General features: G+C 43.8%; 1 protein-coding gene across 1 annotated transcript in view; it reads right to left on the minus strand.

The window, feature by feature from the left end:
- Positions 1-27,238, minus strand: part of LOC126341035 (tachykinin-like peptides receptor 86C) — a 145,508-nt gene that overhangs the window by 105,583 nt on the left and 12,687 nt on the right. Inside the window, exon 2 of the mRNA XM_050001747.1 lies at positions 18,199-18,349. Coding sequence (XP_049857704.1) covers positions 18,199-18,349 — 151 coding nt within the window. The remainder of the gene's footprint in view (positions 1-18,198; positions 18,350-27,238) is intronic.

A 27,238-nucleotide genomic window follows, 5' to 3' on the forward strand; every position in this document is an offset into this window, starting at 1 on the left:
ATGAGGATGCTCTTAGAATCGAAGTGCCAGGCGTTAAGTGCCTTATATACGGCTGTTTGCACGATGTGCAATCGACAGCCTCTGGCAGGGCCTCCTCCACATAACAGACGAGACCTATCCTTCGGCAGGGCCTCCTCCAAATCACGGACGAGACCTGGCCTCCGCTAGGGCCTCGTCCACATCACGGATGAGACCTGGCCTCCGGCAGGGCCTCCTCCACAACACAGACGAGACATAGCCTCCGGTAGGGCCTCCTCCACATCACGGACGAGACCTAGCCTCCGGCAAGTCCTCCTCCACATCACAGACGAGACCTAGTCTCCGGCAGGGCCTCCTCCACAACACGGACGAGACCTAGCATCCGGCAGGGCCTCCTCCACATCACGGACGAGACCTGGCCTCCGGCAGGGCCTCCTCCACAACACAGACGAGACATATCCTCCGGCAGGGCCTCCTCCGCATCACGGACGAGACCTGGCCTCTGGCAAGCCTCCTCCACATCACGCACGACACCAAGCCTGCGGCAGGGCCTCCTCGAAATCACCGACAACACCTAGTCTCTGGCAGGGCCTCCTCCACATCATGGACGAGATCTGGCCTCCGGCAGGGTCTCCTCCACATCACGGACGATACCTAGCCTGCAGTAGGGCTTCCTGCACATCGTAGACAAGACCTAGCCTCTGGCAGGGCATCCTCAAAATCACCGACGAGACCTATCCTGCAGCATGGCTTCCTGCGCATCACAGACGAGACCTGGCCTCCGGCAGAGCCTCCTCCACATCACAGACGAGACCTATCCTGCAGCAGGGCTTCCTGCACATCACAGACGAGACCTGGCCTCCGCCAGGGCCTCCTCCATATCACAGGCGAGACCTAGTCTTCGGCAGGGCCTCCTCCACAACGCGGACGAGACCTGCCCTCCGGCATGGCCTTCTCCACATCACTAACGAGACCTAGCTTGCAGCAGGGCCTCCTCCAAATCACCGAAGAGGCCTAGCCTGCAACAGGGCTTCTTGAACATCACAGACGAGACCTAGCCTGCAGCAGGGCTTCCTGCACATCACAGACGAGACCTGGCCTCCGGCAGAGCCTCCTCCACATCACAGACGAGACCTATCCTGCAGCAGGGCTTCCTGCACATCACAGACGAGACCTGGCCTCCGGCAGGGCCTCCTCCATATCACAGGCGAGACCTAGTCTTCGGCAGGGCCTCCTCCACAACGCGGACGAGACCTGGCCTCCGGCATGGCCTTCTCCATATTAAAAACGAGACCTAGCTTGCAGCAGGGCCTCCTCCAAATCACCGACGAGACCTAGCCTGCAACAGGGCTTCTTGCACATGACAGACGAGACCTAGCCTGCAGCAGGGCTTCCTGCACATCACAGACGAGTCCTAGCCTCCGGCAGGGCCTCCTCCACATCACAGAACGTGACCTGGCCTCCGGCAAGCCTCCTCCACAATACGGACGAGACCTGGGGCTCCGGCAAACATACAGAGTGTACACTGGCATACTTTCACATCTTGTTTGCTATCGCCCTGAGGGACTACATCACTCACTTAACATTAGAGGTCCCATTGAAAGGCATACCTACATTCTCCAATTGTCCGGACTGGGCAGGAAAATGGGCCACTGGCCCTTCAGTAGAGGCATCTCATGTTCTCTCAGAGTTTACGTCAACACCGGGTAGCACCTCGTATCTGTTGCTAAGGCGTAGGGAGCCAGCCATGCGACTTGTTCCCACTTTTGCCTTCTGCCCAGTGACACGCGAACCCACCGCTGTCTGCAGAGCATAGAGCGGTCAAATCTTGTGTATAAGAAGATGTAGCGACACCTGGGTCACCAGGAGATTTCAACGGCACCAAAGTTGTTGCAGGTCTCGTTACCAGCGCCCCGTGCATTACCCAGAAGCCAACGCAGCTTATATACAGGGTGAGTCACCTAACATTACCGCTGGATATATTTCTTAAACCACATCAAATACTGACGAATAGATTCCACAGACCGAACGTGAGGAGAGGGGCTAGTGTAATTGGTTAATACAAACCATAAAAAATTCATGGGAGTATGTTTTTTAACACAAACCTACGTTTTTTAAGTGGAACCCCGTTAGTTTTGTTAGCACATCTGAGTATATAAACAAATACGTAATCAGTGCCGTTTGTTGCATTGTAAAATGTTAATTACATCCGGAGATATTGTAACCCAAAGTTGACGCTTGAGTACAACACCACTCCTTTGATGTTCGATCGTGTGTATCGGAGAGCACCGAATTACGTAGGGATCCAAAGGGAACGGTGATGGACCTTAGGTACAGAAGAGACTGGAACAGCACATTACGTCCACATGCTAACACCTTTTTATTGGTCTTTTTCACTGACGCACATGCACATTACCATGAGGGATGAGGTACACGTACTCACGTGGTTTCCGTTTTCAATTACGGAGTGGAATAGAGTGTGTCCCGACATGCCAGGCCAATAGATATTCAATGTGGAGGCCATCATTTGCTGCACACAATTGCAATTTCTGGCGTAATGAATGTCGTACACGCCGCAGTACATTTGGTGTAATGTCGCCACAGGCAGCCACAATACGTTGTTTCATATCCTCTGGGGTTGTAGGCACATCACGGTACACATTATCCTTTAACGCACCCCACAGAAAGAAGTCCAGAGGTGTAAGATCAGGAGAACGGGCTGGCCAATTTAGGGGACCTCCACGTCCTATGAAACGCCCGTCGAAGATACTGTCAAGGGTCAGCCTAGTCTTAATTGCGGAATGTGCAGGTGCACCATCATGCTGATACCATCAGCATGATGACACGTTTCCAGTGGGACATTTTCTAGCAACTTTGGCAGATCATTCTGTAGAAACGCGATGTATGTTGCAGCTGAAATGAAGTGAGGACCAATGAGGTGGTCGACAATGATTCTGCACCATGCATTTGCAGTCCACGGTCGCTATCGCTCTACCTGTCTGAGCCAGCGAGGATTGTCCACGGACCAGTAATGTATGTTCCGTAGATTCACTGCCCCGTGGTTTGTGAAATCCGCTTCATCGATAAACAGGTAGAACTGCAACGCATTCTCTGTTAATGCCCATTGACAGAATTGCACTCGATGATTAAAGTCATCACCATGTAATTGCTGACGTAGCGACACCTGCAACGGGTGAAAGCGGTGACGATGCAGTATGCGCATGACACTACTTTGACTCAGTCCACCGGCTCTCGCAATGTCCAGTGTACTCATGTGTGGGTTCATGGCAACAGCAGCTAACACACCAACTGCACCCGCTTCTCCTGTGACGGGGCTGTTACGGACCAGTTTGGGTGCTACGACCATACCTGTTGCATAGGGTTGGCGGTAGATGTTTTGCAATGTGCTGCACGTTGGATGCTCTCTGTCCGGGTACAGTTCTGCATACACACTGCAGGCTTCAGCTGCATTTCGTCGACACTCGCCATAGATGAGTATCATCTCCGCCTTTTCAGAGTTCGAATACACTATGGTCACATTTCCTACAACACTACACTATCACAGACGTATGGTAACACGGTGAATGCAGAATAACAATAGCAGCAAGCTCTACATGCGGATACTGCGACAGCTAGACCAAACCACAACAATGCACTACAGCCACACTCGTAAACACGGTCGTCATCGTAAACATGTCCCTGCAGATGCTGCTCGCCGACCTTGGCCCGTATTTGTTACAACACGCAACTGAACGTCGGAGGTTTCAAGTGTCAACTTTAGGTTACAATTCTCCGGATGTAATTAACATTTTACATTGCAACAAACGGCACTGATTACGTATTTGTTTATATGTTCAGATGTGCTAACAAAACTAACGTGGTTCCATTTAAAAAAACGTAGGTTTGTGTAAAAAAACATACTTCCGTGCATCCTGAAATGGCAAGCTCTAAAACAGAAACAATTTTTCTACTTACGTGGATGTATTTACAGTTACCTCTTAATAGAAACTCTGCTTACCCGAAAGCTGCTGCACGAGATAAGTATGCAAACTAGACCGCAGTGATCTAAATTATATGCGGTTTACCAGCACTAGATTTAGTGGCGTGACGTGGACCTTCCGGCGGAAGGAAAATTACACAAGGAAGCCGTCTTACTCAAGGAGATGCACCAAGTTTACGCAAAAACAAAAACTTAGAGTGATTTGCAAACCACTAGTCTACACAGTAAAATGCACAGGTACAATTCACTTATTTGCACAAGGAAGTGGGAAAAAAACTAAATTGCCTTGTATCAGACAACTGCTGGTAGCTGCTATTGCGTCCGCTCGGCTCGGCGTCTGCCGGTGCATTATGGGCACGAGCCTCCAACCATCTCAGTATTTTACGATCTAGCGCGCCAGTTGGATGGAATTTGGCGCGACATCATCAGGAGAATATCCAGCAACTCTGTCAACCAATGCGAAGTCGGGCAACTGGTTGCCTAAGAGCTAGAGGTGTATCAGTGCGTTACTGACATGCTCAGTTAGTGAAGTTCCTTCTTTTGAATAAATCATCCAGTTTGTATTAAATTGTAATCAATTTATTTGTCTGTCATGCAAAATATTTTCTGAAACAGAAATCGCTTGTTTGTCTATACATGTAAATCAAATCTACCCATTTCTGTCCTAGTCGGGTATTTCCTCTGTGGTGCTTTCCTTTTGCCTTAAAATATAAATTTAAATTATAATGAAGGTAATTGTCGACGATAAGTATTTATAATTTAGTGCTACAGAAGAATGCTGAAGATTACATGTGGATAGCAGATATCTTATCAGAGAAAGTAGAATTTTGTAGCATAAACTGACAAAATGAATTGATTCCTTGAATACATTCTAAGGTATCAAAGAACAGTGAACTTTGTTTTTGAGAAATGTGGTGGGTAAACTGTTCAGGGAGACCAAAATTTAACACAAATTCAAACTCGTATTGGTTGCAGCACTTGTACAGAGATGAAGAGAGTTGTATCCGATAAACAAACGTGGTGAGCTACATGTACCCACTCTATGAACTAAAGACTTCAACAACATCATCAGTAACACAACAACAAATATACTGACCTCTTAATTTTATTGCTATAGATGGTCCTGTATTTCCTAATAAGGTTAATAATAAGCATCGAGAGATTATATTTGCTGCTAGTCGTACTGCTAATGTACCAACACAGTCATTGCAGCCGATATCAGCAACCTGTCAGTAAACATGTACTAGTACGTTTCTCCCCTTACAATACCTAGAGACCGTTTCATGTGAATCTTACTACATCTTTCTAAGCTTCTTAACGTTTTTGATTTTTAGCCTCTGTTTCGAGCAACTCTTATACTTTTACATACTTTTGAACATCCTAAAAAGCACTATATGTCAAAAGTAGCTGCTCCTTTCTCCGATAAATGTCCAAACTCTCTCAGCTGTCATCGCTTTACTCCAGAAGTGCCGCTCTACAAGTCGTTAATTTGTTGTCAGTATTTCATAATAATTATACCCTTTTGTTAAAAAGTGCCTCGTAGTGTCGTAATGTAGATTATTCTATTTTTTTTTAGAAAACTGTTTGATCACAGACACATTCATCAGGTAACTTGACAGTGTTGCCCTTTTCTCCCCTGCGACCATAACCTTTAAATGTTGCAGCAGGATATTCTAGACACGACAACTTCAAATATGCTTCTGCAGCTAATGTACCCTAGGATTTCACAGTGAATACACCTTCACTCTGAGGCCTTCGGTGTCTCCAGCAGGCTGGAACGTACACCGAATCTACGGAGCGGCCCAGGACGCTCGCGACAACCCCCTACAACTTGCCGGGTGGGAAGGCGCGCCGGTCACCGGCACGAATCCGCCCAGTGTCGAGGTCCGGTGTGCCGGCCAGTCTGTGGATGGCTTTTAGGCGGTTTTTCATTTGCCTCGGCGAATGCGGGCTGATTCCCCTCATTCCGCCTCAGTCGGCGGAAACACTTTCTCCACTTACGCGTACACCATCGTTACTCATTATCACGAAAACATTGGGGTTACACTCGTCTGGTATGAGACGTTCCAGGGGTGGAGGTTCTTCACTGGGGGCCGAACCGCACAATAACCCTAGATTCGGTGTGGGGCAGCGGAGGTGTCAGTGGACTGCTGTAGCCTGTTGTAGGGTTGTGTACCACTGAGGCTACGGCGGGGACGAAGCCTCTCCGTCGTTTCTACGTCCCCAGTTAGATACTTTACCCCCTACAAAGGTAACGTAGCACTTTCAGAGAACTTGGAAGATCAGTTAAATTGAGTATATAGCGTTTTGGAAAAAGATTATAAGATGGGCATCAACAAAAGCAAGAGGAGGCCCTTGGAAAATGGCTCTGAGCACTTAACTACTCTGGTCATCAGTCCCCTAGAATTTAGAACTACTTAAACCTAACTAAACTAAGGACATCACACACATCCATGCCCGGGACAGGATTCTAACCTGCGACCGTAGCAGTTACGCGGTTCCGGACTGCGCGCCTAGAACCGCTAGACCACCGCGGCCGGCGAGGCCCTTGGAACATGGTCGAATTAAAGCAGGTGATACTGAGAAAATCACATTAGGATATGAGGCACTGAAAGTAGTAGATGGGTTCTGCTACTAGGACAGCAAAGTAACTAACGATGGAAAATAAGAAAGGATATAAAATGCAGACTGGCAATACAAGATGAACATTTTAGAAAAATAGAAATTTGTTCTCTCTTCTACACGTGTATAAATTAATGTCTCCTTCCACAGGTTCTGTTTATAAATTCGGGCTACTCTCAGCAACTTCTATCGATGATTTTGTACGGTTTTCACTAACAGGTAGACTGAAGCATGAGGAAGGTTTGTGTATACAGGGTGAGTCATTACCTATCGCCACCTAGAATACCTCCGAAAATATGATAGTACTGAAAAGTTTGTTGGACAATTGTTGCACCGGCCGCGGTGGCCGAGCCGTTCTAGGCGCTTCAGTCTGGAACCACGCGGCTGCTACGGTCGCAGGTTCGAATCCTGCCTCGTGTATGGATGTGTGTGATGTCGTTAGGTTACGCTTACGTAGTTCTAAGTCAAAGGACTTATGACCCCATATGTTAAGTCCGATAGTGCTTAGAGCCGTTTGAACCATTTGAACAAATGTTGCATGGGGCAACGGGGGTCATAATATGACGTTGGTTTTTTGTTGCTAGGAGGAGTCGCGTCAGAGATATGAAGGTCAACTTTGTTTTTTTAAATGAGATGCTACAGTTTGTTACTTATTTTCTGATAGCGGCTATCGAGACGAATCCAGTGCTGTATAACAGTGGAATCTTTGAAGGTCAGCAAACGTAAAAAAGGTGGCATGAAAGTCCATTTACGGATGGTGTTCGAAATGATGACCTTTAGTATCAATGCAGTGCTGCTATCTTCTTATCAAGGATTGGGTGGTATTCCTTATCACTGCGGCACTTGTCGAAGCACATGCTCTGACAGTTATCTCTCGTATATCGTGCAGATAGTAAATATTCGCCGAGTAAGGCGTATCCATCTAACGTGCCATTGCCATGTAAACACCATTCGACGGTTTCGCAATACAACACTAATAGGAACAGTAAGACTAGTATCGTCGAATCAAGCGAATGTGAGTGATGTTTTCCTTCGAAGAACAAGTCAATATGCTTCTCATTTACGGAGAATGCCAACGGAATTCAGTGAAAGCTAGAGACTTAGCACGCTGAAAGATATTGTCATCGTACCCACCCTACACGTCGTTCATTTAAATATGTGTATGATAAATTGAGAACAACTGGATCTTTAACGCATCGGAAACATATCCGACAAAGTTACTCTTGCCTCTGTGGTTCGAGATCCTTGTGTTAAAATGGCTCTGAGCACTATGAGACTTAACATCTGAGGTGATCAGTCCCCTACAACTTAGAACTACTTAAACCTACCTATCGTAAGGACATCACACACAGCCATGCCCGAGGCATGATTCGAACCCGCGACCGTAGCAGTCTCGTGGTTCAGGACTGAAGCGCCTAGAACCGCACGGCCACAGCGGCCGGCCTTCTTGTGTTAGTTCGCGTCAAATCGCAAGGGAATCTGGCATAAGCCAGAGAAGTTTCGTTAATATTCTGCATCGCCATAAATATCATCCTCATCTTATCAGTATCCACCAAGAATTAACTGGTACGGTTTGTGTCGCACTGAATTCTGCCGATGGGCTCAACTTCAGATTGAGAGGGATGACAAATTTGCCGCGGTTCTAGGCGCGCAGTCCGGAACCGTGCGACTGCTACGGTCGCAGGTTCGAATCCTGCCTCGGGCATGGATGTGTGTGATGTTCTTAGGTTACTTAGGTTTAAGTAGTTCTAAGTTCTAGGGGACTAATGACCACAGCAGTTGAGTCCCATAGTGCTCAGAGCGAAGACACATTTATGTATTTGACTTTTTTTTACTTACGGGGCTAAATTCACGAACCATGGAAATGTTATTTTGCATAACACGCATTATTAGGCAACTGAAAATCCATTTTGGCTGCCGCGAGTTCCACACCACAAACCGTGGTCGGTGAATGTATGGTGTGGGATTCTGGAGGACAGAATTACAGGCCCCTATTTCATCGAAGGAAATCTTAATGCTAGGAAATACAACACATTCCTGCAAGAAACATTAGGTCCGTTATTGGAAGAAATACCTTTAGGGACAAGGAACAGAATGTGATATGGAACCGCGTGACCGCTGTGGTCGCAAGTTCGAATCCTGCCTCGGGCATGGATGTGTGTGATGTCCTTAGGTTAAATCAAATGGCTCTGAGCACTATGGGACTTAACATCTTAGCTCATCAGTCCCCTAGAACTTAGAACTACGTAAACCTAACTAACCTAAGGACATCACACACATCCATGGCCGAGGCAGGATTCGAACCTGCGACCGTAGCGGTCCCGCGGGTCCGGACTGAAGCGCCTAGAACCGGACGGCCACCGCCGCCGGCTGTCCTTAGGTTAGTTAGGTTTAAATAGTTGTAAGTTCTAGGGGACTGATGACCACAGCAGTTAAGTCCAATAGTGCTCAGAGCCATTTGAACCATTTTTGAACCAGAATGTGGTATCAACACGATGGGTGTCCGGCACATTTTTCGCTGATTGCTAAAAATGTGTTGCAGAGGCAATTCTCAAATCGTTGGATTGGACTCAGAGACGATGTGTCGTAGCCGGCTCGTTCGCCAGACTTGACGCCTCTGGATTTTTTCTTGTCGGGGGTTCGTAAAACACATTGTTTATTAAGAAATTCCAACTACAGCTGAAGATAAGCGAGAGACAATTGTCAGAGCATGCGATTCAATTTTTGCCGATGTGATAAGGAATACCACTCAACCCATGATAAGAAGATTGCAGCACTGCATTCATACCAATGGTCATGACTTCGAACACCTTGTAAAGGGACGTTCATGCCACCTTTGTGTCCTCTGTTGACCTTCGAAGACCTAACTGTTGCACATCATTGGATTCGTCTCCATAGCCGCTATTAGAAAATAAGTACCAAACTATAGCATCTCATTAAAAAAAAGACAGAGTTGATCTTCATAGCTCTGAAGCGACTCAACCTAGCAACAAAGAAACGTTGTTCCACGCAACTTTTGCCGCGAAAAAATTTCAGCTCCTATCACACTATTTTTGGTGGCCATAATTAGTGATTCACCCTGTTTAATTTTAATTTGACATTGAAAATTGAAAGTACAGAAACAGAAGAAAAGACAAATCAAATGGTGTAAATGGCACTAAGCACTGTGGGACTTAACATCTGAGGTCCTCAGTCCCCTAGACTTAGAACTACTTAAATACAACCAACCCAAGGACAGCACATACATCCTTCCCCGAGGCAGGACTCGAACCCGCGACCGTAGCAGCAGCGCGGCTCCGGACTGAAGTGCCCGGAACCGCTCGGGGCCACAGTAGCAGGCAAAGACAAATCGAATGGGCAAATGCTGCTAGATATCCACTAAAAAACATTCAGCAAACACATAAACCCAGTAATACTCCTCAACATTTAGATATACGAAATAAACTTTAGAAAGTGCTTAATCTACCTTTATGCCAGTGTAACACCTGTTTTGCTTTGAAAATTTCGTGCGTATCCATTTACAGCTTTAAAAGCTTTTTTTTTATTAGTTCGGTGAAGTATCGTCCCTTCGACAACATGTAACAAGGGTACTTTTCCAATCAACGACCAAATTGTCCAGTAGAACGGATTCTTAACAGCCTAGGCCAGAACTAAGACAGTCCCAGTCTCCCCAGTTACACACGTTGTTGTTGAGACATGCCAACTGAAATTCAGAATTCATAAGAGCATGTTGCTCTGTGCAGCACCCCACACAGTTTCAGGAGGTTACGAAACCTGGAAACGATATCTTTTTCACCATGAACTTTGAATAGGCAGTTACTCACCTTCTATAATTTATAAATGTTTTCTGCGGATTGGCTGGACTATGATGAACTTGTACCCTGCCACTGTGAAAATAATGTCACTGACAGCGTTTAATGGAACCATCCAACTGCACCACCAGGCCGGCGCGAGCTACCGCTGCCTTCCTAAAAAAAAAAAATTGTTCAAATGGCTCTGAGCACTATGGGCCTTAACATCTATGGTCATCAGTCCCCTCGAACTTAGAACTACTTAAACCTAACTAACCTAAGGACATCACACAACACCCAGTCATCACGAGGCAGTTGCCTTCCTAAACGACCTGAGATACAGGATCACATATTAAGTCGAAAGAACAGATTTTTTGGTGTAGAAGTAATATTTAACCATTTTCTGCCCAAACTGTCTAATACTGTACCAAAATGTTTAAATTCTGAGGAAAATATCGCCAAAGCAACTAAAAACTGGAAGTGTAGTGCTATACTTACATATTTTTTAATTTATGTACAAAAACAAAAGGGGACTTTTGAGTCCCGTTTAGATGTAATCATCGTATGCGATCAGGCTAACGTAGCTCGTATGGAAGTAGGTATGAAAAACATTCTCCGTTCACGTTAGCAGTGCTCGTAAGCTCTTATGGCGTAATGACCAACACAGGAGTACTGCTGTCAGTGTTTTACTGCCATCTGTGAGCAGAGATGTTGAACTATCACAGCTAAAAAGCTTGCTCTGCCGCAGCAGAAGGACTCGACACTCCGACAGGACGCCAATGCATGAAATCAACACCACGCTATTTTATGACACTGAAAACAGGACTCGACTTTTTAAGTCTTGTCGGGCAGGGAAAGGTTAATGGGTGTAAAAAATAATTCGGGAAAAGATCACACAGTAAATGTAGCACGCGTTAGACTGGCGCTGAAGTTCGGCGGCCAATCTGTACACAATGGCCAGTAAACAAAATTACTTCTACGCCAGACAATTCGTCCGCATTTACTTATTTGGCGGTACCCTTGCAAACCCACGGTGAATCTCTGCTCTAATACGAATGTAAGTGTTAGGACGTCTTTTTGTGGGTAGTTGAAGTGTGGTCTAGGATGGATGTGGACCGTGGATCAGAAGCAGTTCAGACAAGAAGCGAATAGAAGCTGTTGTACTGTGGTGCTACAGAAGACCGCTGGAGTTTACATGGGTACATAGAATAACTAGTAATGGGTTACTAAATGAAATTGGAGAATAAAGTAAATTTTATGGTAACACTTGAAGAAAAGAAATAGAATGGTTTGTAGAACACTTCCTGAGACATTAAAGAATAGTGACGTTGAGTAGAAGAGTTGTGGGAGATGGAAATTGTAGGGGGAGATCTTGGCATAAATGCAGTAAGCAGCTTCAAGTGGATGTAGGTCGTAATAATTATTCAGAGATTAAGATGCTTTCACAGGATAACCTATCATGGAGAGCTAGAGATCAAGCAGTCTACAGACTGAAGACCATAACAACGACAGCAACTGAAATGATCGTATGGCACTGATGACACGGATTCCCCACCTGCCCAAGTCCGGACGCTAGGTTGCGAGATTTTTCAGTTAACTCCACATTGGGTGACATGCGTGTGCATGATGATGAAAATATGATGAGGATAACACAACACCCAGTCTCCGAGCGGAGAAAATCTCCCACCCGTCGAAGAATCCTACCTGCGCCCACTGCATGGCAGTCAGGCGCGCTGACCCGTCTCTCCTATAATACTCGTAGTTCATCGAATGTGTTCTCCTTTCACTCTGCTTCACTTTAACTAACCTATATTTTGTACGGTTCTTAAACTGCTCCAATTTGTTGTCCCCAACTTTTTTTGTATTTTTTGAAACGTTTGCTTTTAAGGTCAGTGATATAGTGTACTTAGCTACACTTCGTGTAGCAGGTTTCGGGTGCTGGTGTTTCCATCTTCGTTGACGTGGAGATATAGTGCTGTGAAATTGAATGTATTTTTTTTGAAACATCCTATATCACACTCCTGAAGGAATATCTGAGTGCTCTGCAAACGAACAGGTAGCTATTTCGCAAAGACAACAGTTTTCGAGGAAAAACAGTAGTGTCATAGTTAAGGATAATTGGTCGATACTTACTAGCCCAGCAACGCAAGTATCCAAGAAAATCCAGAATAGCTTGAGTAAGTAGGGACGTTGAGAAAAAAAAAAGAACTAACTAACTGCTATAGGAGCACATAAAATGGCTTTAGCGGGTGGCGAGGCACGAATGATGTTTCCAGCTATGGACTGGACCCATCTGACGATATTATCTGGCACCAAACGTCTTCCATGGTAGTGTAGTGGTGATAGCAGCACGAGGTGCAGAAGGAGATTTCCACTCCGCAGCGGAACGTTCGCTGATATGAAGTTTTCTGGCAGATTAAAACGGTATACCGGACAGAGACTTGAACTTAGGACCTTTACCTTTCGCGGTAAAGTGCTCTACCAAAGCAGGACTCAGGACGCCTCCACACAGCTGTACTTCTGCTGATACCTCGTCTCTTACCTTCTAGACATCACAGATGTTCTCCTAGGAAACTTGCAGGGATAGCAGTCCTGGAGGAAAGAATGTTACGTAGACGTGACTTAGCCACAGCACTTGCCAGCGAAAGGCAAAGGTCCCGAGCTCGAGTCTCAGTTCAGCACACGGCGTTAACCACTCATGAAGTTTCATATCTGTGCACACTATGCTGCCGAGTGAAAATCTCATTCAGGAAAGACACTCCAGGCTGTGGCTAAGCCATGTCTTCTATGTGTGATATTCCCTCCAGTTTCGTAGAACTTCTGTGAAGTTAGGATGGTAGGAGACGAGATACTGGCTGAAGTAAGGATACGAAAAGTTGTCGTGAGTCGTGTTTGGGTAGCCCATTCGGTAGAGCACTTGCTTCCGAAAGGTAAAGATCCAGCGTGCCAGTTCTGCCCGGCACACAGTTTTATTCTGACGGGAAGTTTCAGTAGAACAAGCTATTAGCTGTAACAGGCTTTAGTGCCGTAAATGACGTTGGAAGGGGGCTTTTTGTGTTCGATAATGTAGAAGTTAGTATGGAATTGCACTAAATATGAAATCAAAATCCGGGTCCAGAAATATAGGTAACAATGGTATTGGAAAATAAGCATACCGGAGCGTTACTAACATTAAAAGCTGTCACCACCTTCACAATGGTTGATTCGGGTGTTAATCATTTGAAGGGGGCAATCTCCATATTTAGTGAGTACCAAGACCTCGCAAGTCGTGGCAGTCGGAAGTGGAAATATGTATGACACAAATAATATTGACAAGGCGGAAACTTATCCTTTAGAATGAGGGAGGGTGGGGTCATCAATCTTTAGTTTGATGCGAAGCATTGTGAATTGCGCTCCTGTCCTAATCTCTTCAATTCAGAGTAGCTAATACACTCAATTAATTGTGAGATATACCAATCTCTGCTTTCCCCTACAACTATTATTGTCTGCGACACCCTCTACTCATATCATAATGTCTTAACTTCAAATAATCGCATTCCTTGTTCTCGTCAGTGTTTTCCACATATTTATTTCAACGCCGATTCTTCGAGTAAGTTCCTCATTTCTTATCTGATCTGCCCAAATAATGTACGACATCCTTCTATAACACCTTAAACGCTTTGAGTCTCCTCATTTTGGTTTCCCCGAAATCTACGACTCACGCCCGTACAATACTGGACTCCAAAAGTACAGTCTCAGAAACTACCTACTTAAATTAATGCCGGTGTTTGATGTTAGTACGCTTCTTTTGGCCATGAATTCACACTTTGTCTATCATACTCTGCTTTGTAGCTTCTTGTGCTGTCCGTTACGAGCTATTCTGCCTGTAAGATAGCGAAATTCTTCCCTTCAACTACTTCGCTGTCCCCAGTTTCAATGTCAGGTTTATACGCTAATCTCATTTAAGTTACTCCTTATTTCTTTAGTCTTTTTGTGGTTTACACTGAACCATATTCTGTACTCGTTCCAGCCAACAGGTCCTGTCATTCTTTCTCAATTTCGTTGAAGATAACACTGTCATTGTCGAATTTTATCATTTATATCATTTCACCTGCAGTTTCACTCCCACTCCTCAAACATATTTTTATTTCAGCTGTTGCTTTTGCGATGTATAGATTGAACAAGAGAAACGGAAACTCCATCTCTGTCTTAGAACTTGTTTAAGCTGAGTACTTCGTCCATGGGCTTCAATTCTTGTTTTACATTTTGATTCTTGCAGACGTTATATGTCACCCGGTTTGCAGTACGGCTTGCACGGTTTTACGCTGAGGAACGTCTTTTACAGATCAACAAATCTTATGAAAGTGTCTTGATTTGTCTTAATTCTTGCTGCTATTATCAAGCCCCGCACCAGAAATGCCGTTCTGGTGCCTTTACTGTTACTAAAGCCAAAAGGAGCGTCTTCTGTCAGATTCTTAGGACTGAACTGAAGCAGTTATTAAAAAAAAACTTAAATAAATCGTGCTGTTCGTCAGGAGTTTCAAATGTGTGAGTTTCAGTACCCAGTGGCAAAATAAAACTGTAAGTGCAAGTAACGACTGTTTCTATAACAGGAATATTTGCCTTCGTCTGCAACAAAAGATCATAATACAGTTATTTTTGAGAGACTTCCATAATTTTTGCTATTCCACAGAAGCTCGAAATAAGTGAATTTAATTAATCAATATTCCAAATAAAGACTGTACAGGCAAATAACCACTGCAGTAGAAAGAATGTAATATTCCGAATATCTATCTTGTATCTGCAACAAAAGGTCATAATGAAATGGATCAATTTATGGAGTACGATTCTACATAATGTTTTATGTTAAATGAGTAAAACGAACGTGTACGTTAATGCTTCGGAGTAGGAGCAGGTCAGAGTAAGAAGCAGAAATTCTCCCAATACTGTGTATATTATTTTAGTACTCCGACTGATATGCATATTCGTTTTATCTTTTCTAGACATATCTTAAATTAAGGGTACAAGGGCATTCAGCTGCTCCTACTCTATGCGTCTTAACCGACATGGGGCACCTTAAAAAATCTTGCACTAGATTTTAATATTCTCTCGCCTACTACTTGCAAACTATTAGACTTGCACAAAAATGAACAGAACTTTTTGTATGAAACAATGCACTATTCGAAATATCTGTCCCGTATCTGCAACAAAATTTCATAATGGTGTAAGGTGTCAGGCATATCCAACACCTTCCATGAAAACTCTGACATGATAAGCAAACCCAGTAGTATGTCACATAGCTCAGAATAAATCGTGACATTAAATTAACCAAAGTAATACGAGTAACGAGTGAGCAAATGGAATACCACAGAGTAACACAAGAATGCCTAAATGTGTGTCATACCTTCCCACCGTGAGACAAATGCAGTTCCGAGGGGAGAAACGAGAACAGAAGCCGAGAGCAGAACCATGTTAAGCTAGAAGGCCCTACGATAAGGGACGGACTGGACACCCACGTCGCCAGCTAACCACTAGGGCACACTACCCGCACGTTTTAGCGTGAGACTTTTTCGCGTCTCTGTTACGTCAAGGACCACCCCCTAGTCCATGTTAAAAGCTAGAGCCCTCCAGAAGAACAGTATAGATTTTACGACAGCGCTAAAAGGTCCACACCAGCTGCAAGTTCTAGCGTGAGCCTTTTTCGCGTCTCTGTTACGTTGAAGACTTTAAAAACATTGCCCCACCACGAAAAGTATAACGTTTCTCATTGGATAGACAGAATTTTTGTAGGCGGAGCTTAAGGTTAACATTGAGATCCTGATTGGTCAGATGAAAACACAGCCAGATAGTTTTTTTTAAACCAATTTCGGTAAATTGTAGTAAGGAGAAGTTAGGAGAGAGTTAGTTCCGAGTCGGCGAGCTGGATGGCTGCTGCGCCGGCCGCTGCCGCCCTGACGCTGCGTAAACACCGACGAGGTAATGAACGCACGCGATGCCGCATTTTTGAGCGCAGAAGGCTTCAATCAGAACTGCAGAAGTCTCATCTGTTACAGCCCCTTTTTGCGTAATATTGATGTCGATCGTCTATTAAAGCTCATGGTGTTCACATTTGTCACTTGAAGTAAAAATGTGAAACGCGATGATTGTTCTGTTATGTAGTTACTAGAAGCCACATCAGCCACTGTAATTTACGACAAGTTATATAAGTAATTAAAGATAATTGAGGGTCACTGTAGACCATTTTGATAGTTTTCTCTTTTGTGAAACTTAAATTAAACCTAGATTATAGATGTGATATGGCATAGGTCATCCTTCGATCGACTGTAGAACTTGGAAACCCACTCAGGGAATCTTCGTTCACATTTTTGTTGAACGCAGTTGGTTTTTACCATCCTGTATTAAAACATTTCCTTTTATCAATAGTGCAATTTATAAACGATGTTTTGTGAGTAGAATATAATTTCCAGTGGTAAACTTAATTGCTTTTTCGACGTTATTTTACCAGCTAACTAAAAATAGGAAAGCCTTGAACCCCTTCCACTAAATTTAGTTAGTATTAAGATTCTTTTACAGGGAGTGCAGTGGAGTTGACGCTGAAATCATTACGTATTTGGTTATATCATCGCTAGTCTCACTGAACTCCTCTGAATTCTACATGTCATGTCTCCTTACCAGCAACAGGTCCCAGATTCAAACTAGTCAATTCCCTAAAAAACACGCTCAGAGCGTCGTTGCGCGAAAGTGGTAGGGAGATACGATATAGAACAACAGACACCACCATGAATGCTTAGAATGGGACGGACCAACGTATCGAGTACTGGAATACGTTTTCTCTAGAGGTCGCAGTTATCGACATATCCAACAAAAACGCAGCTGAAGGTAGCTTTTGTACTTTTTTTTATTAATTCGAAAAGTACAGCCTCTGGTGAAAACATATCCCAATATAAAAAATGAATTACATTAAAAAAATGTTCTTGATTCGCATTGGGGAGGAAGACGGTTCAATCCCGTCGCCAATCATCCTGGTTTAGGTTTCCCGTGATTTCCCTAAATCGTTTCAGGCAAATGCCGGGATGGTTCCTTTAAAAGGGCACGTCCCATTTCCTTCCCAATCCTTCCCTAACCCAAGCTTGCGCTCCGTCTCTAATGACCTCGTTGTCGACGGGACGTTGAACACTAACCACCTACCTACCTACTCTAAAAAAATGTTCAAATGTGTGTGAAATCTTATGGGACTTAACAGCTAAGGTCATCAGTCCCTACGTTTACACACTACTTAACCTAAATTATCCTAAGGACAAACATACACATCCATGCCCGAGGGAGGACTCGAACCTCCGCCGGGACCAGCAGCACAGTCCATGACTGCAACGCCTCACACTTCTCGGCTAACCCCGCGCGGCGAATTGCATTAAATTTCCTACATAAAGCTTCTGTTCATTTTTTCTGTAGGACTAATACTTTGCACGTAACTTGTGAGAGAAGATGAAAATCTTGTGCATGGTATTAGAGGGTGCTGCAGGTTGCATAAAACGCAACGGCAGGGTCAGCTGAATCAAGCTGTATGCAGAGTGGGCAAAGTAAAACTGGACAGATAAATAATGCACGCTAAGATAGGTAGCTCAGCTTAGAACATGTGCGTTTGGGGCAAATGATGTACGTTGGGTTGCCCCCTTTAGGGTGCGTGAAGCTACTTTTTTGCCCATCCTGCGGATCGAAATTGGATATAAACTAAAAGATTTTTAATTTTTGATCATAGACTGCTTTAAATTTGCCAGATTTCAAACGTTGGACTACCGTCTCCTCTAGTGTGACTACGTGACGCACCTTCCTCTTGGAGCGGACAGCTTCTTGCTGCCGCGCCGTCTTCTCTCCGATGCCGCGGTCCCCCCACAGCTCGCGGCCCATAAGGCCGTAGCACACCGCCATCGCCGTCACAGGCACCAGATACGTCACGCACAGGAACACCACGTTGTACCTGCAAATAGGCACCGACTTTATAGAAGTTCACTTCAGGTCATTTTAGAGGGACTGTGATGGTACGCCACATAACGTGAAAAAACCAAATATTGACGAATTTCGCAAATTTAACAACACTGACGTTGTAACGAAATAAATATTATTGCAGAAAAATCGAAAAGACTATGTAATCAACTAATATGAACTGTGACTGTTATTGTAATCTCTGTTCCTTTTAATTAAGGCTAAATATAATCAAATATTACTTAAAAGTACTGTAAGAACTCCCATATTCATGAAGTAACATATATAGGGTGGCCAGAAAATGTCTGAAACGCTTGTCGTGATATTTGATGTTGTAGGGCAGATAGTACAGAGACATAAATGTTAAGGAAAAAATGCTATACGTTGCATCGTTTCCGAGTTTTTAGCATTGAAGTTAGCCAATCGGGGCGTCGCGCGCTCACATTCAAGCGGCTTGCCAGGGGCGGTGTTACCTAACGAGTGCTTTGATTGGTTAGCAGAAACTGGAATTCGCGCGTGCAACGACCTTATTGGCTAACTTCAATGCTAAATAGCTCGGAAATGGCGCAACGTATCGCATTTTGTTCTTAACATTTATGTCTCAGTACAATTTGCCCTGCAACATCATGACAAGCATTTCAGATATTTTCTGACCAGCCTGTATATATGGGCAACGCCCTTGCCGAAGTGGATACACCGGTTCCAGTGAGATCACTGAAGTTAAGCGCTGTCGGGCGTGGTCGGCACTTGGATGGGTGACCATCGAGGTCGCTATGCGCTGTTGCCATTTTTCGGGGTGAACTCAGCCTCATGATGCCAGTTGAGGAGCTACTCGACCGAATAGTAACGGCTTCGGCCAAGAATACCATCATAACGACCGGGACAGCGGTGTGCTGACTCCACGCCCCACCTATCCGAATCCTCCACTGAGGAGACACGGCGGTCGGATGGTCCCGGTAGGCCACTCGTGGCCTGAAGACGGAGTGCTTTATATATATATATATATATATATGTTAATGATTTATGCAAATTTTATAAGGGAATACTGGCGCAGACGTCAACGACTTAGTTCTAAATAATAACGGCCTAGAGTTGTAACAAATATTTTAATATTAGCTAATTTTCGCAAATAATTAAAAATAAATGTAAATGTAGATTTCTCTTGATTAGCGGTTCTTCTTTTGTAACCGCGATAGTAGTCAGTTTTTTTTAATATCAACCCACATTCATTTCAGTTGAATTCAATAAGTTTTTTTGATCTCCGTTTAACGGGTATTACGAGATCAAATTTGAGTTTTACCATAGTAAACTTCATTTCTATATCTGGAATATTGAGAACGTGTTGGTGGTGTCTTTTCATATAAAAACAGCTTTTCGGAAAAACTAGCTTTGTGAAGACAACTGAGTTCACGGCGTAAACAATTTTCCAGTTGTGAAGAAGGAAGGGCAGCCGGTGTGGCCTAGTGGTTCTAGTCGCTACAGTCTGGAACCACGCGACCGCGACGATCGCACGTTCGAATCCTGCCTCGGGCATGGATGTGCGTGATGTCGTTAGGTTAGTTAGGTTTACTTGTTCTAAGTTCTAGGGCACTGATGACCACAGCAGTTAAGTCTCATAGTGCTCAGTGCCATTTATACCATTATTGAAGAAGGAAGAACAATAATAACTCCAATTTTACATAATAAAACAAATACCAACAATAAATACGTAAAAAGAACCACCAAAGTGCTTCATTTTTTGCTCGCATATTATGACTTTTGCACACACACACACGAAATCTCTTCTGTACACTGTAATAGTGATTTGTGAGCAGTCACGTAATATTAATATCTGCTGTGACGTCATTTCTTTAGGTCACTTTTGAATTACATTTCTTTTTTTGCGCTGTTTGTTGTCATATTTACGACGAATTCAAGAAAAGTTACACTGATCAGCCAGAGCATTTTGCCCACCTACCTAACAGGCGGTATGTCCACCTATGGCACGGAAAACAGCGAGACCTTGGTAGTCCTCTGGAGAGAACTGAACTACATCTGTACGCACAAGACAAGTAGTTCCTGTAAATTCGGAGGGGGCAGGCGATGAAATCCTACGTCACGTTCAGTCACATTCCAGATGTATTCGATCGGGTTCACGGGTTCAGATCTGGCGAGCTGGGGGGATCCAGCAAATCAATTGGAACCCACCACTGTGTTCCTCCAACATCTCCATCACACTTCTGCCCTTTTGACATGGCACAATATCTTACTGAAAAATGCCACTTTTATTGGGAAACATGATCGTCATGAAGCGGTGTAAAAAGGCGTGGCCAGACAGAATCCGGCCTGCCGCTGAGACAGACGGCGCAGCGGGTGGCCGGGCCCGTCAGCGGCCAGGGACGCCACACAGGCAACGGCTGGCCGCAGCGGCTCTTGATGCGTCAGCTGTTACACTGTGACAAGGGCCGAACCCCATTATTAAGCTTGCATGCGTAGCGCGACTGTGTTGGCGTTAGACGATTTGGAACCTTCACTAGGGATCTTTGTGCGTGTCCTTTCTTTTTATTTATTTTGTTTAAATTTTTAAAATTTTTTTTTAAAAGTGCTGAAATGAGTAGCTCCAACACTAGCGATACGAAATGGCACCGAGAAGAGGAGACGTTGGGTGCACGACATTAATAGGAAGAGAAAAATCTTAGGAGAATATCATCGTCTGTGTACTGATCTGGAGTCTGACGAAGGTAGGTTCTTCCAATATTTTCGTATGCCGCGAGAATGTTTCCGGTGTAAGGTGCTGCAGTCATGGACTGTGCAGCTGGTCCCGGCGGAGGTTCGAGTCCTCTGGCATGGATGTGTGTGTTTGTCCTTAGGATAATTTAGCTTAAGTGGTGTGTAAAATTTGGGGTCCGTGATCTAGGGGTAGCGTCTTTGATTCATAGTCAAAACGTCTTCGGTCCCAGGTTCGATCCCCGCCACTGCCCAAATTGGCGGCTGAAGACTTCCGGCATAAGAAGTCAGCCTCATTCTGCCAACGGCCTTGTCAAAGAGGGCGGAGGATCGGATAGAGGTTCAGGGCACCCTCTTGTCCTAGGGGTGGGAAATTGCCCCTAAAGGCGGAAGAATCAGCAATGATCAACGACATGAGGATGCAGAAGGCAATGGAAACCACTGCATTAAAGACACGTAACGTCTATCCACAGGACATGTGGCCTGTAGTTGAAGAAGTATCCGGATGATCTCTCCATTGGCAAAAGATTCCGGAATAGTCCCCCATTCGGATCTCCGGGAGGGGAATGCCAAGGGGGAGGTTACCATGAGAAGAAGATTGAATAATCAACGAAAGGATAATGTTCTACGAGTCGGGGCGTGGAATGTCAGAAGATTGAACGTGGTAGGGAAACTAGAAAATCAGAAAAGGGAAATGCAAAGGCTCATTCTAGACATAGTAGTGGTCAGTGAAGTGAAGTGGAAGGAAGACAAGGATTTCTGGTCAGATGAGTATCGGGTAATATCAACAGTATCAGAAAATGGTATAACAGATGTAGGATCCATTATGAATAGGAAGGTAGGGCAGAGGGTCTGTCACTGTGAACAGTTGAGTGACCGGGTTGTTCTAATCAGAATCGACAGCAGACCATCACCGATAACGATAGTTCAGGTATACATGCCGACGTCGCAAGCTGAAGATGAACAGCTAGAGAAAGTGTATGAGGATATTGAAAGGGTAATGCAGTATGTAAAGTGGGACGAAAATCTAATAGTCATGGGCGACTGGAATGCTGTTGTAGGGGAAGGAATAGAAGAAAAGGTTACAGGAGAATATGGGCTTGGGACAAGGAATGAAAGAGGAGAAAGACTAATTGAGTTCTGTAACAAGTTTCAGCTGGTAACAGCAAATACCCTGATCAAGAATCACAAGAGGAGGAGGTATACTTGGAAAAGGCTGGGAGATACGGAAAGATTTCAATTAGATTACATCATGGTCACACAGAGATTCCGAAATCAGATACTGGATTGTAAGGCGTACCAAGGAGCAGATATAGACTCAGATCACAATATAGTGGTGATGAAGAGTAGGCTGAAGTTCAAGACATTAGTCAGGAAGAATCAATACGCTAAGAAGTGGGATACGGAAGTGCTAAGGAATGACGAGATACGTCTGAAGTTCTCTAGCGCTATAGATACAGCAATAAGGGATAGCGCAGTAGGCAACACAGTTGAAGAGGAATGGACGTCTCTAAAAAGGGCCATCATAGAAGTTGGGAAGGAAAACATAGGTACAAAGAAGGTAGCTGCGAATAAACCATGGGTAACAGAAGAAATACTTCAGTTGATTGATAAGAGTAGGAAGTACAAACTTGTTCCGGGAAAATCAGGAATACAGAAATACAAGTCGCTGAGGAATGAAATAAATAGGAAGTGCAGGGAAGCTAAGACGAAATGGCTACAGGAAAAATGTGGAGACATCGAAAAAGATATGATTGTCGGGAGGACAGACTCAGCATACAGGAAAGTCAAAACAACCTTTGGTGACATTAAAAGCAACGGTGGTAACATTAAGAGTGCAACGGGAATTCCACTGTTAAATGCAGAGGAGAGAGCAGATAGGTGGAAAGAATACATTGAAATCCTCTATGAGGGTGAAGATTTGTCTGATGTGATAGAAGAAGAAACAGGTGTCGATTTAGGAGAGATAGGGGATGTAGTATTAGAATCGGAATTTAAAAGAGCCTTGGAGGACTTACGGTCAAATAAGGCAGAAGGGATAGATAACATTCCATCAGAATTTCTAAAATCATTAGGGGAAGTGGCAACAAAACGACTATTCACGTTGGTGTGTAGAATATATGAGTCTCGCGACATACCATCTGACTTTCGGAAAAGCATCATCCACACAATTCCGAAGACGGCAAGAGCTGACAAGTGCGAGAATTATCTCACAATCAGCTTAACAGCTCATGCATCGAAGCTGCTTACAAGAATAATATACAGAAGAATGGAACAGAAAATTGAGAATGCGCTAGGTGACGACCAGTTTGGCTTTAGGAAAAGTAAAGGCACGAGAGAGGCAATTCTGACGTTACGACTAACAATGGAAGCAGGGGTAAAAAAAAATCAAGACACGTTCATAGTATTTGTCGACCTGGAAAAGGCGTTCGACAATATAAAATGGTGCAAGCTTTCAAGATTCTGAAAAAAGTAGGGGTAAGCTATAGGGAGAGACGGGTCATATACAATATGTACAACAACCGAGAAGCAATAATAAGAGTGGACGATCAAGAATGAAGTGCTCGTATTAAGAAGGGTGTAAGACAAGGCTGTAGCCTTTCGCCCCTACTCTTCAATCTGTACATCGAGGAAGCAATGATGGATATAAAAGAAAGGTTCAGGAGTGGAATTAAAATACAAGGTGAAAGGATATCAATGATACGATTCGCTGATCACATTGCTATCCTGAGTGAAAGTGAAGAAGAATTAAATGATCTGCTGAACGGAATGAACAGTCTAATGAGTACACAGTATGGTTGGAGAGTAAGTCGGAGAAAGACGAAGGTAATGAGGAGTGGTAGAAATGAGAACAGCTAGAAACTTAACATCAGAATTGATGGTCACGAAGTCAATGAAGTTAAGGAATTCTGCTACCTAGGCAGTAAAATAACCAATGACGGACGGAGCAAGGAGGACATCAAAAGCATACTCGCTATGGCTAAAAAGGCATTTCTGGCCAAAAGAAACCTACTAATATCAAATACCGGCCTTAATTGGAGGAAGAAATTTCTGAGGATGTACGTCTGGAGTACAGCATTGTATGGTAGTGAAAAATGGACTGTGGGAAAACCGGTACAGAAGAGAATCGAAGCATCTGAGGTGTGGTGCTATAGACGAATGTTGAAAATTAGGTGGACTGATAATGAATGAGGAGGTTCTACGCAGAATCGGAGAGGAAAGGAATATGTGGAAAACACTGATAAGGAGAAGGGACAGGATGATAGGACATCTGCTAAGAAATGAGGGAATGACTTCCATGGTACTAGAGGGAGCTGTAGAGGGCAAAAACTGTAGAGGAAGACAGAGATCGGAATACATCCAGCAAATAATTGAGGACGTAGGTTGCAAGTGCTACTCTGAGATGAAGAGCTTAGCACAGGAAATGAATTCGTGGCGGGCCGCTCAAACCAGTCAGTAGAATGTTTCGAGGAACTGCATCGCCTGATAAAAACGTAGCACCGAGAAGTGCACAACGAACTGGAGAAAGCCAGTTGATACAAGGCACAGACTAGCCATTTGTTTGAAGTACGTTTTACCATTTGTGGCCTCTTTGTGCTTCGTACAGAAGTCGTATAATTTATTCAATTTCAGTTTTTCTGTATCATATGAAAGGTTTGGTGGAAGAAAGTGGTATCCCACAACATAGTTAAGGGTGGAGTGATAAATTCATCTGGAGTGTTTACGAATACAGCAAACTATAGTAACATCTAGTTCCGTACGTCCCACTAGAGAGAACTTTCTACTTAATAGATTGTTTTGTAGGTCGTTAGACTAATGCTCTGGCTGATCAGTGTGTATCTTTCACTCTGGTGTATGTCAGATTTAAGAGATTTTTCAATATTTTTTGCCTTAGGTATATGTGTATATATTTTTAATTAACTAAACAAACTTTATTTTTGGCCTTGTTTCACATTTATACTATTGCACGACCTAGTTTTCGGGTTATAAGCCCATATTCAAGTGCATTACTGATTCCCAAAGATAATAATGCATAGATAGACATGATGAGCAGGCAAAGATAATCATCTCAACTTCTTAAGTTATCGATTCATAGCTTAATGTACAATTACATCAACGACCATTTTTAACGAATTACGTGCAATATGACACATTCAGCAATTACACTTAAATGATCAGACTAAAGTTATGCATCTGCCAAGAACTTTTTAACTACCGTAGACTGAGGCCCAAAGTTTTACTTCTATTCTGGGGTTATGATCTCATCTAAAAGAGGTGAATAATTGAATTGAGTTTGCTCGTTTAATAATAGGTGTGGGGATATACGCATCTGTCTTTTAGTTTCTAAAATTTCTAATTGGTTGAATTTGGCTCCCTTTTCCTCTGTGGGTAAGACGTGTCCATCTATTGTGTATTTGTGGTTATTGTTCAGGCAAAGTTTTGCAAAGGCTGAATCAGTCGTTTTCAGTCTCCAGCTTCTGTGCTGTTCTTTAAGCTTGGTACAGATTGACGTCCTCGTCTGTCCAAAGTAGCAAGACTTACAATCACGGCGTGTGATTTTATTAACTCCACTTTCTGTGATAGCTGTTGTTTCTCTTTTTCATTAAACAAGACACTACCTATTGTCTGCGGGACATAGAAAAACACAGAGAAACCCTTTGCCTTCGAGATGTTACTTATGCTATTTGCTGTTGTCCCTATAAAAGGTATTCTGCACCATTTCTTTTCCAGTTTGTCTGTGTTTTTCACTGGGGAAAGTACGGACCTGGCTTGCTCCTTCATCGAAAATCACGCGAGTGTAGAGCCAAGCGCCAGAATCTCTTAACCTTCTTGACGTTGCAACATTTCGACCTGAGAATGCGAAATTATCGTCCTTCTAGATAATTTCACAGTCAAAGTAATACTTCTTCGCACACGAAAACTCACTGCCTAAGCGACACGTAACCTCGGTGTTTCTGTCCTAAATACTCGTAATCAGCTGGTAACTACTGACAAACTATTTCGAACACTTGGTGCAATGTCCAGAAATGCGTCCATACTTGTGTAAGCACTTGTATTGTATTGTAATTATTAAACTGAGGACCTGGAAACGACGTAGCGTCTTCGTTCTGCCGTAGTCCTCAGTGGTTCACAACCCCACAACAGGCCACAGCAGTCTACCCACCCCACCGCCGTCCCACACCGAACCCTGGAACCGGCACGCCTTCCGGGATGGTGTGAGTATTTTGTAGCTCTGGGGCTAACATAATTGGGGAACGTTCATGTAGGCCTACGTGTCCTTCCGCTATGGACGATGTCAGAGGTCCTAGAGGAACGCGCGCCAAGACATAAAAAGGCACCTTTTCCCACCTTACGAACATAACCACAACCTAGGTCGCATAAGACAATCTCAGGTTGGCAAATGAGTGAATGTATATTTTTTATATCAGTGGACATCATCTAATGAGGTCTGATCCTCTAATGTGTGTTTTAGATTACTATTGAAATAATTCATTGTAAACTGAACGGTTAATAAATCACTATAACTACGTTATGGAATCAAGGAACTCTGGATATACTGCGCAGCAGACCTCTCTTTCAGAGTCGTTCTGAGCGCTTTTCACGTCGCAGAAGGTCTACATACGCTAAGAACCCTCTAAACCAATGTGGGTAGGAACTGACTTTTCTTCCATCGGATTTTCATCGTTTCCGGCAACATGTCCTGTCGAAACCTTATCACCCTGCAGTGGCTCGCCGCCTTCTATAAATATATTCACGTATGCCTGTGAAATGTCGATTTCTGTGTTCTTTACTACCTTCACATGAAATTTAATAAAGAAGTGAGATAACAAATACATAATTCCATGCCACAAATTATGGACGGCACGATTTAATCTCATTAAATTTACGGGAAGCCTTTAATTGTTTCTATCATTAACGGAAATTTGGGTGTTGTATGAAAATTTATGAATAAAAATTTGAAATAAAAAGGGAAACAGGGAGGGAAAGAGATCGACAGAGAGACCAAGACTGACTACAATAAACAGGTTCAAATGATTTTATTTTGCATTTGTTAGGCGGAAATGTAGTTGCTTGTTCAGGATAAAAATGTGTGGAACTTCATCAAACAAGTTTGCGGACGACAAAATACAAATGGATGTTCTTGGGGAAACTATTATTTGATTATGCAGTCGACAAC

The sequence above is a fragment of the Schistocerca gregaria genome, chromosome 1, assembly GCF_023897955.1.
Source record: "Schistocerca gregaria isolate iqSchGreg1 chromosome 1, iqSchGreg1.2, whole genome shotgun sequence".
Classification (NCBI taxonomy): Eukaryota; Metazoa; Arthropoda; class Insecta; order Orthoptera; family Acrididae; genus Schistocerca; species Schistocerca gregaria.